Source organism: Poecilia mexicana, unplaced genomic scaffold (genome assembly GCF_051168715.1).
Source record: "Poecilia mexicana isolate PSO_F unplaced genomic scaffold, ASM5116871v1 scaffold_20, whole genome shotgun sequence".
NCBI lineage: Eukaryota > Metazoa > Chordata > Actinopteri > Cyprinodontiformes > Poeciliidae > Poecilia > Poecilia mexicana.
Genome location: NW_028263389.1, coordinates 5354100 through 5368055, shown reverse-complemented (window position 1 = coordinate 5368055; position 13956 = coordinate 5354100). Strand labels below are relative to the sequence as shown.

The window sequence follows — 13956 nt, the reverse complement described above, 5'->3', positions numbered from 1 at the left end:
AATTCCCCTACATCATGGAAAATGTGTTGGATGTTTCCTGATTAGTTTTGTTATACAACACTTTCACATTTCTGCATATCTGCCTCAGGTCTCAGTAGTGCAGGAAGATGCATAATTCCATACAAAGATTTTTATTGCCGTTTCGGTATTGTACATTTGGGAGACACAGAAAAGCTTTGATATAAATTCTGTTTAGCCTCTGGCTGTATGTATGTTTAAGGTTGTATGTTTAGAGATTCCTCTCTATTTACCTCTACTCATCTTCCCGTCAACTCTGAACAGCTTCCTGTTCCTGCTGAAGAAAAAAAAAAAATCCCCTTATTAGGGTTCTGCCACCAGGGGGCGGTGGTGTGTTCTGCAGTGTTAGTTTTCTGCCACACCGTGTTTTATATTTAGCTAAATAGATCAGCTGTGGACTCATCTGAGCAGAGCAGCTTCCATAAACATGCTGAGTTTTGAGAAACTGCTGAATTCATCCACTAGGGGTCGCTACAGTTTATTTCACATGGTTTAAAGGGACTTAACGGTGAACTGGAAGTGTTTCTTTTGTCACCATTTTCTGAAGCAAGCAAGCTAAATTAACCTTAAAAATACTTCTTCCTTACGGTTTTGAGTGTTGCCAAACATGGTGAGTTGATGTTGAATGTTGTAAAGTTTTGAGAGATACGTTTTTCATTCTACATTTGGGTTTTGGCAAGTTAGCTTTAAGCTAATGGAAATGCCAGAGTTTCATGGGTTAGTTTGTACTTTAGCAGCTAATTAGTGTACAGTGGTGTTTAAGGCTGATGTTTATTGTACTCTAAAGTGTTCAAGGAGTAAATGCACTTTACAGTTTGTTGTTCAAATCAAACATAATTGGTGACATTATGCTCATATCACACTTTAAAGGTTTAAATCTGTGCTTTAAGTTTGTGTTGATTTGGATGTACAAGATTAAGATTGAAGCCCATGTATCAATAATGCTGCATGTTTATTTGTACTTTACAGTCTTGTTTTATAAAGTAGAATATGTGACTCAGTGAGGAACATTTGTCTTAATAAAGTACAGTTTGAATATAATAACCTCTAGGAAGGTATTAACCTTTCATTAAACTCACATTTCTACATCAAAAATGTTTTTTTTTTATTTGTCTGATGTAAATGCTTATTTAGCAGGAGTAAGTGAAATATTTATTTAACCAGAAGTAAAGGCCTGAGAATAATAAAACATTTTCAATAACATTCCAATTGACTGAATATGACTGTGTTTTCACTGCTATGAGATGTTGATTCTTTTGAAATTGATGGAATCTCTATCCAGTCGTTCACATTTTTCTTCCAAAGAAAGCAAAGCACTAGAAAAAGAATAACGAAGGTCAAAACATAGCTTTTAAAGACAGGAGTTTTACTGTGTAATAAGACTGTAATCATTTTTCATGGCTTCTGAACCTGCAATGTTTATAGACCGACATATATTTGACGTACTTTACCCATTTGACTAATCTTACTTTATTATTAAAATGACTTTCATGCTGCAGTTGAACTGAACTCTCTTACACCAGGTGATGTTTTAGTACAGTAGAAACAAATCCATCCTCTTTAGCATATTTGGCATTTGATATGACAGACCAACACAACGAAACGCATTAATGTGAAGTGAAAAGCAAAGGCGTCACACAGGTAAAGCCTGGTGGCCCGCCAGGCTTATAAAACACTGGGGCGAAACCCTGATATTAAAGTTTTGGTCTGGTCCAGAGACAGGGAGGCAGAAGTTAAAACCATAGGAAACATTTCAGATAAAAAAAAAAAAAAAAAATTAAAAAGCCTTAAAACCAGGTTTTCTTTTTCTTTCACTTCACGGTATCGTCTGCTTTGCTTTCGTCTGCCACATCTAATTCCAATAAGATACATACAGGTTTCATTGCAACAAAATGTGGTGTGTGCGAATATTTCTGCGAGGCACTTTACATCAGCGCTGAACATGAGCACTGAGTGGATGATTTGAGTCTTTCCACATAGTTTCACTCACAGATTGGGCTTCGGCACCTGTAGGACGGGGTTATTTGTGTAGGCACTTGCCTTCTTGTTAGCCATTGTAAGTAGGTGGCAGGCACATGCAACACGCTACACACAGAAAGAGCTCACATCTGAACACAAAAGGCAGCGGATTTAAACCTCCGCTTCCACTGAAAGGTTTTAGGTCACATAATGAAACTCTGATCGCATAAACAAAAAAATAACAAAACATGAAATGAAGTGTGGCCATGACAGGAAAGATCACAGAGGGAAAATGTGACGCCTTGTCATTAATGCAGCATCCTGTTGCGTGTTACTCATTCCAAACGTACAGGGTGCTTTTGAAGTAATTTTTGGAGGGGGCATCGCCTTCCTCGAGCTGCTACCGTTTCTTGCATATTTGATGTTCTTTTCATTCTCGCATTAGCATTTACCTTGATAACGTGCCCGGGCTAATTTATCTGGGTTTGCGACAAATTAAAAGATGCCGAAAGGTTTCATTCCTCACGCGACCATTTTTCACCCGGGAGGTAAACTGAAGATGTCACTTTTTAACCATTCGTCAACACAGTTAGGCCGCAAAACCGACAGGAAAATGATTACCTGAAAGTACTCATCCGAAAACTGATCTATCAACATCGCCAGTATGAATATCAGTAATTACAAAATGCGCCTTTGATTTAAATGACGAATATGATGCTTTAAACATTTTTTATTTATTTAATTTTTTTCTTAACTCCTTTGTGCTCCGCTGAGTGAATGCGGCTCCAATAATAGCACGTCTAGCCATAATTACAGGAGTTGTGACGTGATGTTGAAACTACCAGGGGCACAGTTAGAGCTCTCTCCCTGCTCCGTGATGACTGTAATTACAGCCCAAGAAGTCTCTGTATCGGATAGATATCACTTCAAGGGAGCTAAAAGGCTGGAATATGAGGGAAAGCCATTTGTGACCTCCATGTATTTATTCTGTACTTCTGCCGCAGGAGACTTTTTAATTCGTTACTGTAATGGGAACAAAATGTAAAATAACCTACTTAGCAGCTGGAAATGCAGGAGTTTATACAGAACCACAAGAAGACAAGTTTATTTCAACTTTATTGTATAAAATGTAAAGGTTTTCGACAGTCTACACTAACAGCAGAAAATGTTTTGGTGGTGATTATTTATTTGAATACTTTGTCTTGGTTGTAATTTTTATACTTTAAATATCCACAATTATCCAGATCTCTCTTTCTATTTCCCTCTCTTCGATGGAGAGTGGAATTGTTATCTTCAGAATTTGAGACGTTGTTAGAAATATTAGCGGTGGGACTTGAGGAATATGTTTCTTAGTTATTTATTGTTTAGTCTAAAACCATATATCGATAAAAAAAAAACACAATTTATAAATTATTGAATGGACAAAAGAGCTCAGCAACAAAAATATTCTTAGTTTTTAATTTATTTAGGTTTTTCAACCATTAGATTGCTGCAAAGTGCTATTATTATGCCCAATCAGTTTTAAAACATTTTAGGAATCCCTGATCATTCCCTTTAAAAAATAATCTTTAGAAGTGGGAGCTATGGACGCTGACATTTTCCTTTCCAATTAAAATCATATTTTAGGCTTGAATAGCTTCAATAGTAGGTTAACTCACTTTAGTACAACTGGCACACCACAACAGTCTTTTCCAGCGTCCCATCAGATTGTTTCATGAAGCAAAAGTTAACCCCCGGTGGACCAAGAGCCTGCATTGTTTTGTTTACAGATGTTGTTTGTGTGTCAGATTAATGGGTGGTATTAGAAACACGCTCCAAAGGTTCCGGCTCCAGACTTTTCTATGGAAAAAAACAACGAATTCAATTAATTGCGTCAAAGTTTTTAATGTATTGAAATCTATGAAATCAATTAACACAGTGACAATGACACATTAAAATCCCAGCCTTAAATGTACCTTTTAGTCTGAGACTTAAATACAAAAAAAAGTAACGGCTGTAAATTTCAAATTCGGTTTGTATTTCTGGGAACTATTTCATTAAAGCCGTAACTTTAATACATTTCTTGTTTCTTAAGTTATTGTTTTGCAAACTCTGTAATCACTGCAGATGAAATCGACGCCGAAGATGAATTTTCACCATTTCGTCGACCGTAGAGCGAAGCGTGGTCTCTGCTGTCTTCACCGAACACATGAGCTAGTTAGCGAGATTTGCTGGGCATTTAAAGGAATGTTTGTTGTGCTTGCAGATTTTTTTTTTTTCTTTTATTCGAAGCAACAAGTCTGGGCACTTTGATGAACGTCTTACCAAGAACTATTCACTTCTCTCAAACCGCTCTGAAGCAAAGGAAAGTAGTTGAAGCAAATAAATTGCTCTATAACTTCAAAGAGCTTACTGGAATGTGCTGATCATATTAATGCGGTGGTATTTACTAGCTAAAAGCTGTATTTAAAGGAACAGATGTCGTCTTGCTTCCAGATCGAGACGGAGGTGTAGTTAAAAGGCTCTGAGGCAGCTTTAGCTTTCCATCCACTGACACCACTGCAGAATGTAATTAGAAAGAGAGAATTTCAAAGGGCTCTTTGAGAGCAACAAAATAAAAAATAAAAAGATCAGGTGAGCAACCTTTGAGACAACATTTTATAAAATCTGGTCATTCCTGAATCTGCACATCTACATTGACGTAGCATGTTCATATTCCAACATGTGTTAACTGAGATAACCTGAGTTACACCATGAGATGAAGTCGTAATTACAGAAATGATCTGGTGTTATGTAGAGATGCAAACAGAAACCAGCTGTTGTGTTCTCCATTGAACATGTGAATGGAGAAACTTTACATACACAACCACACATACAAACACACACACAGGTGTTTAGATTAGCATGTTTTCATGATGTATTTAACTTGTAGCATGTACTTTTCAGGGATGTTATTGTATATGCAGTTGTTGTTTGTTGCTATGGTTTCAGTTTTTTCTCTCTTTCTGCAGGTGTAGCAGCAGACTTTTAAGATGCTGACATGCATTCTCTCCTACACTCATCTTCTCCATTACCTTTAAACTATTTTTCCATCCTGCCTTCCTTTCTTTCCCCTATCTTTTTTCTGTCTCAGTTTCCATTACTATTTGAAATAAACCCAAAACATGTTCTAATCTAATTTATATATTAAGTGGAGCATCATAGCAAAAAACCTTAATGAACCGTATATTTACTCCTTGTGAAAGTAAATGTGTTGGGTCTCACTTTGACAATCAGACATCAATTCTGAGTGGCACGTTGCTGGACAGGAGACTTTTAAAAAATCAGCTGACTAGAGCTGTCTGACACTTTGAAACTCAAAAATCTGATCTTTTTTCTAATCAATGCACTATACGTAACTCTACCAGATTGTGCTCCACCAACACTCTTCTATGTGGGGGCTGTTACTGAGTTAAGAAAACTCACAGTTGGCTGTTTTTAGTTCAAATGAAGTCAGAAGAAGGACAAATATTTAGGAATCAATTTTAAAATAGAAATGTGTTTATGCCACAACATATTGTGACATGTCTGCAGTTTTTACTACAATAAAGTACGTAGAGAGAAAACAGGATTTTCAGCAGGTAACAGAAAGTCTGAAGATATTACAGCAAATTTGCTTTTTTTTATCCTTAACGTTCAACATAACGTAAGTTGTTATGTTGGCTGCTTTCTAGACATTTTTAGAGTTAGCCTAAACATCTACATTGTTGATAATGAACACTGGAGTGTTCATTATCAACAATGATAATGAACACTCAATTATCATTGAGTGATAATTATCACTCAATTATTGCAGCTATTTGCTGCAAATAAGCATTAGCTGCATATTTGGTATGCAGCTAATGCTAGCTACGTTTAATGTACTAAATGCTAATATAAGATGCTATACTCAGTTTAAAACCTCTTTTCATTTTGTTTTTGTTTTAAGAAGTTATTAAAAACCCTCTATTACAGCTTCTGCTCTCTCACACATGGCACATATCTTCTCATGCTAGGAGGGCTAGGAAAAATATTTTGAATATTAGCTGTAGTTGCTAAAGAGAAATCAGAATTATTTAAAATTGATCAGCAAGTCAAAACTTTACACAAAGCAGAGATTGGAAATTGGGCACAAAATCCCGATTGCTGCATCTCTAGTTTAAAGTACTGCCTACGCGTCGGTGCTTAAAATTTAATTACAATAAGTCTTGTAAGGCTATTTATTCCTTTCAGCTGATGTACTTCAGCAAAACACCGTGAAGCAGACATTTAACCCATGGCAAGAAGTTGAGGTACACAGAAGCTCGTCATTGTTTATCTTTGTTTACGCCTTAATAAGTTTGTGTTGACAGCTGCTTAGTATTCTGCTCGAGTGTTGCAGTGTGCCACTCAGCACGGCCTGGAGCTGCCCACCGACTTTACCTCACCGATAATGTTTGATGACTGTTTCATTATCGTCCGTCGCGGTGCTCGTGACTGACACGTCGTCGTGTTCAGGCCCCAGGAATTCACTGAAGCGCACCCTAGAGAAGACACGCGAGAGTGTGAACATGATAATACGGCAGCTCATTCGGAGTCTGTCTGGGCCAGAATGTGCCGAGGTGCAGCAGAATTATCTATTCAATCTCCTCTTTGCTGAGGTCAGAAAAGGCAAGAAGGTGGCACGCCTCTAGGAAATTAATCTCCCCGCATGCCTTTCACAAGAGTCAAATCTGACAGGGAAGATGGCTTTTTCTTTTTGCCGTGTTGTCCCACCCTCCCCACTTCTCTCAACAGTGTTCGCTATTTCTTTGTCAGTGTCTTCTTGTGGCTTTTTTTTCCCAGCCTTGGGATTATTGCTGTTGCTCCTCTGCTCATGGGCGTAACCATTTGTCACTGCTGTCCTAGATGTCTGCATCGTTGTGGTTACAGAGCTGGCTGCACATGCAAGTTCATCTTCCCCCTGCCATTAGAGCTAAAATGTTAACTCGTTTAAGTGGTATGATCATCAGTTACAGTACCGACGTGCACATACTACTTCACTGGCCTCCGGTTCCCTGGTGGCTTTTTGCTTAGACAGCTTGATAGATGACTGGAGCGATAGCATCTGTTTAGGGCCTCTGTCTTATGCCAGGCAGCGTGGCAGCATTGTTGTGATCAAGACTTAGCTTTGCGAAAGTCATTGCCACCCTGATTTTGTCTTTGAGTCTAATTAAAACATCTGTATCGCACAATTTCAAAAACTGACTAGCTAATTCAAACCCAGATTCAGAGAAAGGTAAAAGGAAAAGTACAAAAATCCAACTAATTTGCTCCGCTTGTCAGAGCATTGCTATGTTTTTCTGGGATACAGGGAGACATCTGTGTCTTGACGGACGATTGAGATGATGATGAAGGGAAATTGGTGTCAGCATTTCAGCTGGAACTGGGCTGAGCCTACCTTCATCAGATTATTACGTAATTGTCTTACATTTCATCCGCATACAGCAGGAATCCACAAATCCAGGGATTAAGGGCTGCTATCCTGTGACTTATAGGTGTACTCTTGGGCCAACACGCCTAAATCAAATGGCTTAATTGCTTCCACAGTATGCAGTTAAGTTCTCCAGAGTCCTGCTGACGAATTCATTATTTGACTAAGGTGTGTTGAAGCAGAGACACGTTGAAATGTTGGAGGACACGGGCCTTTGAGAATGTGAAGACTTCTTGCATAGAAAGTCATCATGCCTTTTGGTAAATGATACCTTCTTACACATCTGTCACCAACTTGTATAATTGTCCACCACCGCTATGGAATTTATTCAACTAAATACTACTTAATGTTATGGTACTATATGCAGATGCTCTGTCTGCACTGGTGAAGAATCACTTAGCTCTTCATGCAGAATGCTTGGAGTGTCTCCAGTCAATGGCAGCCGGACCCGTTGTGCGATTAGTTCTGTTATAATTATTCAACCTCCAGAGATAAAGTTCTTATGCAATCTGATAAAACATCTAATAATAATGATAATATCTTTTATTTAACCAGATAAAAACCTTGTTGAGATCTGCAATCGCTTTTCCAAATGTTTTGCACTCTGGTGGAGCCTGATGCGGTTCAACCCTGTGACCTCTGCCCCAATACACCCACACTATGTAAAAAGTGTGTGTGTCAAGATCCGCTACACACACGAAGACGTAAAAGGATTTGATGTTCCACAAAATGCCTCATTTCGTCAAGTTGAGCTCCATATACCTCACATTTTTAATATCCCAACATACATGGCAAGATGTCAAACATTGTGACAGCAGCAATAAGGCTTGTAACGTTGTGGCTGCTGCTGCTGGCTGCTGCTGTGTGAATTATTTGCCAAGCTACCTTCATTCTTCTTTAATGACCTGGCTCAGCGGCAAGGAAGGTGTGACACTTCATCTTTTACACCACCATAACAAAACAGTGACAACGGCTTATCAAAATTAGATGATTTGCTGCCTGTGGGTCACACTGTTACTGCAGAGGGAGTCCTTTACCTGTCACTGTTTATCAAAGCTGTATTTATAAGAGACAGATTTTTGCCAAGGCCACTGGCATTCTTCGTTTTTCCTTCTTCTTCTTTTTCTTCTTCTTCTTCATCTTCTTCTCCTATCCCATCCTTGGAATCTCATCTCGGGTAATCCTCTGAGAATTTTCACAAATTGCCAGAATGATCCCGTGGCAGAGCCGCAGATTGAATTGGCCGTGTGAAAATACCTAAAGAAATTATATTAAAGGGCCAAGGCTGTCTATGCCGGAGTGGAGATTTGTTTAGAGCAGCGGTATGTACAGTCACACTGAGAATTGTGATTGCGGCTATAAAAAACATAAACAGGATCATTTCTTTCCCAGTTTCACAAATGAAAAACGGGGGGAAAAAACAATATTTTTAAAAATATAACTTCTAGTGCTGCTGTTACGAACAACAAACACTGGATCACTGCAGAATGGCGTTTACCCTACATATTTGATATAAATAATATAGTAGGGAAATACATTTTCCACAACTTTTACATACAAACTTTAATGTATTTTGTGGGATTATACCTGACAACCCATGTCAGTAACATATGGAAAGGTGATACGATTGTTGAGTATTGCAATGACGATTTTGACTATGATAAATCAGATTTTTGTTTCTCATTAAATAAAAATATACATTAAGTATATTTTCAGTTTGAGCATAAGGAGCAGAAAAAGTCCAGCCAACAGGCTAACATTTTTTATTGTAACACTTGAAATTTGATATTTGGTCAAATATTGCATTCACATAGTCCTTTCGCATGCAAACAGGTATCGTTTGTAATTGCTTCCATTGAACTGTTGTGAATTTCCAACGTATTTTAAAATATCACACAAAAGAAAATGTGTATTGGGTGTGTTATGTTAAGAAAATAAATTTAAAATATGCTAGTTGTAAAACTTAACGTCTTGATTGAAATAGCCTAATTATAGTTTTCAGATTAATAACTTATTCTGCCCTATTGACCTTTATGTTACCTGTAGTTACAGCAGATTGTTTGCTAAGATGTTTTTGAACTGCCCTTTGTCTGTGTGGGAAACAATCAGGAGAAGTTCCAGTTTTCACATTCATCTGTGAAAAGCCTTAAAACAGCAGGAGTCCAGCCCAGTGGAGGAGAGTCTCTGCTTCCACTTTGTTTAGACAAAGGGGACAAATGGCCTTTGATCTTGGAAACAAATTGCAGGGAGTTTCTAACTTTTAAAGAGGGTCAGAGACAGCTCCTGATTGGATGAGCAAAGGTACGCCTTATTTGAATAAATTAAAAGACAAGAATTTGTACTATAAAACTTTGTACATAGTTTGCCCGTATTAGTTGCAAACTAATACGGGCCTGCACGTCTTACGTGCAAAGACGTCTCTCTCTTTCTTTCTTCCTTTCTTCTTTCTTTCTTTCTTTCTTTCTTTCTTTCTTTCTTTCTTTCTTTCTTTCTTTCTTTCTTTCTTTTTCCAAAATTTATTATAACCTAAAATCTTCTTCAACAGTTTCCATCTACTAGTTTGGAGCGAATGAGCCAGACCACACAAATTTCACCAGATGTGGGCATTACGCAGGGCTGTATTAAACATGAAGAACAGGTTGCAAACTAATATGGGCCTGAAAAATTCTCAGAAAAATTGAGATTTTCAGGAATGTGCTGAGGCGATGTTCCACGCTGTCCAGAGACATTGATAAAGAAATTCATTCTAACTATCCCAGCAGCAAAAAAACTGCTGATCAGACATGTGGGTTAATGTTCCATCTCCCCTTTAGTGTATTAACTCTTCTTCAGAAAAGCCAGAAACCATACCAAAGGAGAAACTTTCTTTTTTTTTGCGAAATTGAGGAAGTTATTTTGAATTTTGCTGTTTCCATCAACTTTTTCTAATGTCATGCTTCAAAATGTGAAAAAAGTGAAGTAACTGTGAAGTGGAAAAAAAGGATACGTTTTAAAAATAAATCACAAATAAAAGTGTGGTGTTCATTTGTATTCACATCTAATGCAATGCTTAGAAAGGCTCAACAATATCATATGCATATGATGTGACTATGACCAATTAAGTAACTTCTAAAGCCAATTGGTTGCACTCTTTTTCTTTTTACTAAAGGGCTCTAAAAAGATAAATAAACCATTTTCTTCCACCGTCATTTCCTGCCTTTTTTTAATTTTACATAAAATTTTAACAATATACACATTTTATGACAAGGTTTCTGTTTGTAAGCTGAGAAAAATGTGAAAATGTTGAAAAGCTCTAGATGCCTTTTCAAGCCACTGTGATATTAACATTTATTTTAAATTGCAAAGTTGACCTGCTCATATCCACCACAGACAAGAGAATTAGTTTGGACGTAATGGCTGTAGTCAAATATTCTACACATATTTGACTCAGTAATCAGTAAATCCCTCAGTTTATCCCACACATTCAGTTTCAATCCCTCGTCAGCCTCCTCCATCTTCAGTTCCGTCAGACTAAAAGGTTCATACAAACACATTAAGCGGCAAATCAGGGGGACATACAGATAGACGCCACGGTGACAAACAGAAAAGAGATTAAGTGATGTGTATAATTGGCAGAATACTTATGTTGCATGAGGAGCACAAATCATGTCTTCCACAGGGAGGCATTCATTATCATCACTTTTCACGCCTCCGATGCGCGCTGCTGATTTGCATGTTTTTATTTAATTATCCATGATAAGGGAAGTTGAGCCTGATTTTGAAGTTGTACCAATGAAAATAACACAAGTAAACATGGCGGCTGCCAGATCTGACAGCATAACACTTAAAGAAAAAAAAATTGCATAGGTTTGGTTTTGTAAGTAAACGACAAGGATTTATCCAACCAAGCAGTTCTGCTTGAATTTATGTTCTGATCTTGTGTTTTTGATTCCCAAGTTCTGCAATTTGATTCTTCTCTTCTTTCACAACACATTTGTTGAATCTGAATGTAATCCACCAAAAACTAGAATTTTAAAAGGGATTTCCTTTGCCACAAACACCTTAGGGTCATCAAGCATTAAGTGCTTATTCTTGCTGCTGCTTACCTTTCATATCCTCCTTGAAAATGCATTTTGCTTCCCTCTAGCTCACGTTTTCCTCACCTGTTATCCAGTTTTCTGGATTTCCCTTGTGAGGAGTTTTGACCTGTTGCTCTTTGTCAGGTTTGACTTTCTGTCCCCTTGTTACTTTTCTTTTCTACCCAGCCAGACAACAGACACAGTGGGTAAGGTCACTGCTTTTTCTTTTTAATGTTTTTGCTGGTACAAGAAAAATATATGTAATGATGAAAGGAGAAAGAGAAGGACAAGTAGGGGCGGTCATTCTCTGCTCCCTCTACCAGATCTTAAAGATGGATCTCTGGAACCGTTTAGAGATTCCTCACTCTACAAGTAGACACACCTCACCTCAGTCGCAACCACTGTGGGAATCAACACCACAGTTTTGGACCTATTTTCTCCAGTTGGTGTGCTTGGACAGTCCTGGTCACAACATCTCAGGCACTACTGCTGCCATCATAGCACAAACATTTCAGTTCAGTTTCAGTTCTTATCATGGTGAGTTGTACAGGCAATACAAGGACTCAGCAGGCACCTTCAGGTGGCATACCTTTGCAGCTTCTGTTTTGGTTGCTGATGGCCTAAAGTTCTGGTCCAGTTACTCTTTTGAGGGAGTCTGTCAAGGTCTGCCTGTTCCTGTAACCAAGAGGGTCTGGAAGGTGTTGTTTTCACCAGTCTCGCCTCAAAAGACGAACCCTCGTCACCTCCAGCTTCATTGACCTAATAACTTGTAATGCCTCCAGGTTTCATCATCAGCCCACCTGTTTCACCTTCAGCTTCCAAATATGAACCAACAACTGTCAAGTAAGGATACCTTTCACGTGTCTGTAGTGTCACTGTCAAGCTCCTTTCTTCATTGAAATGACTTCTGGGCTGCCTGCCAGAACTTTCTCTTCTCTCAGTCACACTTTATTAATCTAGTGCCAAATGGAAAGAATGCTTCAAAGTGAGAATATGCATCACCTGTGAGGTGTTAATCCTTTACTTGTATGAGGATAGGTACCTGTCTGGATGCTAGGCCATGCGAGGACAAATGTTTCTCTTCTCAGTCATTGTGCAGGTACCTGCAGAGTGAAGCATTTTCTGTCCCTGGTCATCAAACTTTCAGAATCACTGGTTGAAACTGTTTTTCATTTCACAAAGTTTTTTTTTCCCCACTGTGAGGTAATTATGTCAGTTTTTCATGATAATGGACTACGGTTGACTCGGGAGTAATCCAAAAACAAGACAAGTCATTTTTTAGGTTTTCAGCTTTACTAATTAGTCTGGCATTGTTCCATTTCTGCTGGTGGTTAATGCGCTGATTATTGTGTTTTGGCATAATAGGCCTGATTTTCTTTTGGAACAGCTTTGCTGTTGTTTATATAGTTTAATAACATGCAGAGTGGGCCAGTCCCCATAGGTCCATGTCCAGCAGATCCCAGAGGCTTTGTGGCTTGAACACTGATTCTAGTCACTAGTTAGCACCTGCAGAATTTACACTTTAATGCACACATGGGTTATTTTGACATCAGTCATGGTGGAGTGGGCTGCTTTCTGGAGAGCGTGACGTCACGTTCAAAGAGTCAAAACTGAAGGGGAAAAGGAGGTTGTCCTTGAGTTTCACTGTTGTGTTGACAGAACTGATTTATAAAGGCATTATGGGCTGAGTAAGCTGACTTTGGACCTTATTTGCTCCTCCAATCAGTTTGGTTTTAGGTTGCATAGTAACATATTTAATCTGCAGCTCTCTCCATCTCCTACATGCAGTAACGGTGAAAGTCTCAATCATCTGCGAAATGTAGATTTTTAATCCCTTCTCGACAATGTTGTTGTCGTTTAGAATTTAGAGTAACCGGCGTTTACTCCCCCCACACGTTTCTGTTATTTCCATATAACATGTTGGAAATAGGATCATAATTCTATGTACAGCTTATTTTCTTTTCTATGCTCTCCAGGAGTTTTAATTATATGTTTCCTCATTGTGTTGCTGTCTTTTTTTTTCTTTCTTTTTTTAACGTTCTCTGAGCTCTGTTTGTGTAAAGTAAATTATCGTAAACACAAAGCCGTAGCCAACTGAAGTGTTAGTAGCCACAGCCAATCAATTTATTCCCTCTTTTTAGCCAGTTGAGAGGCGGCCGTAGTTTTCCGTAATGGGAATGTCCTTCTGCATGTCAGTGAAGCAGAAGGGATTTAAGAGGAAATTAACAGAGTTCAACATTATTGAGGGAAGGAATAAAAAGCGGTCATGTGTGTAGTAATAAAAGAAACGAGGCATTGAACATTTGTAATTATAGTCAGATAATTTTTATGAGACACTCATAAAATGCATGGATGTTATATTAACAGAAAAACAATGGCTATTAGGTTTCCAGAAGTTTTTCAGTGGATTTACACAAATACATGACAATGCATGTATGCATAGTGTGTGCTGCCGATGTGTATAATATGACG

General features: G+C 38.2%; 1 protein-coding gene across 1 annotated transcript in view; it reads left to right on the top strand.

Annotated features, from left to right (window-relative positions):
* Positions 1-531: 531 nt before the first annotated feature.
* olfm3a (olfactomedin 3a) overlaps positions 532-13956 on the top strand; it is a 30278-nt gene continuing 16853 nt past the window's right edge. The window contains exon 1 of the mRNA XM_014971537.2: positions 532-628. Within this exon, the coding sequence (XP_014827023.1) occupies positions 626-628 (3 nt within the window). The 5' untranslated portion in view covers positions 532-625. The remainder of the gene's footprint in view (positions 629-13956) is intronic.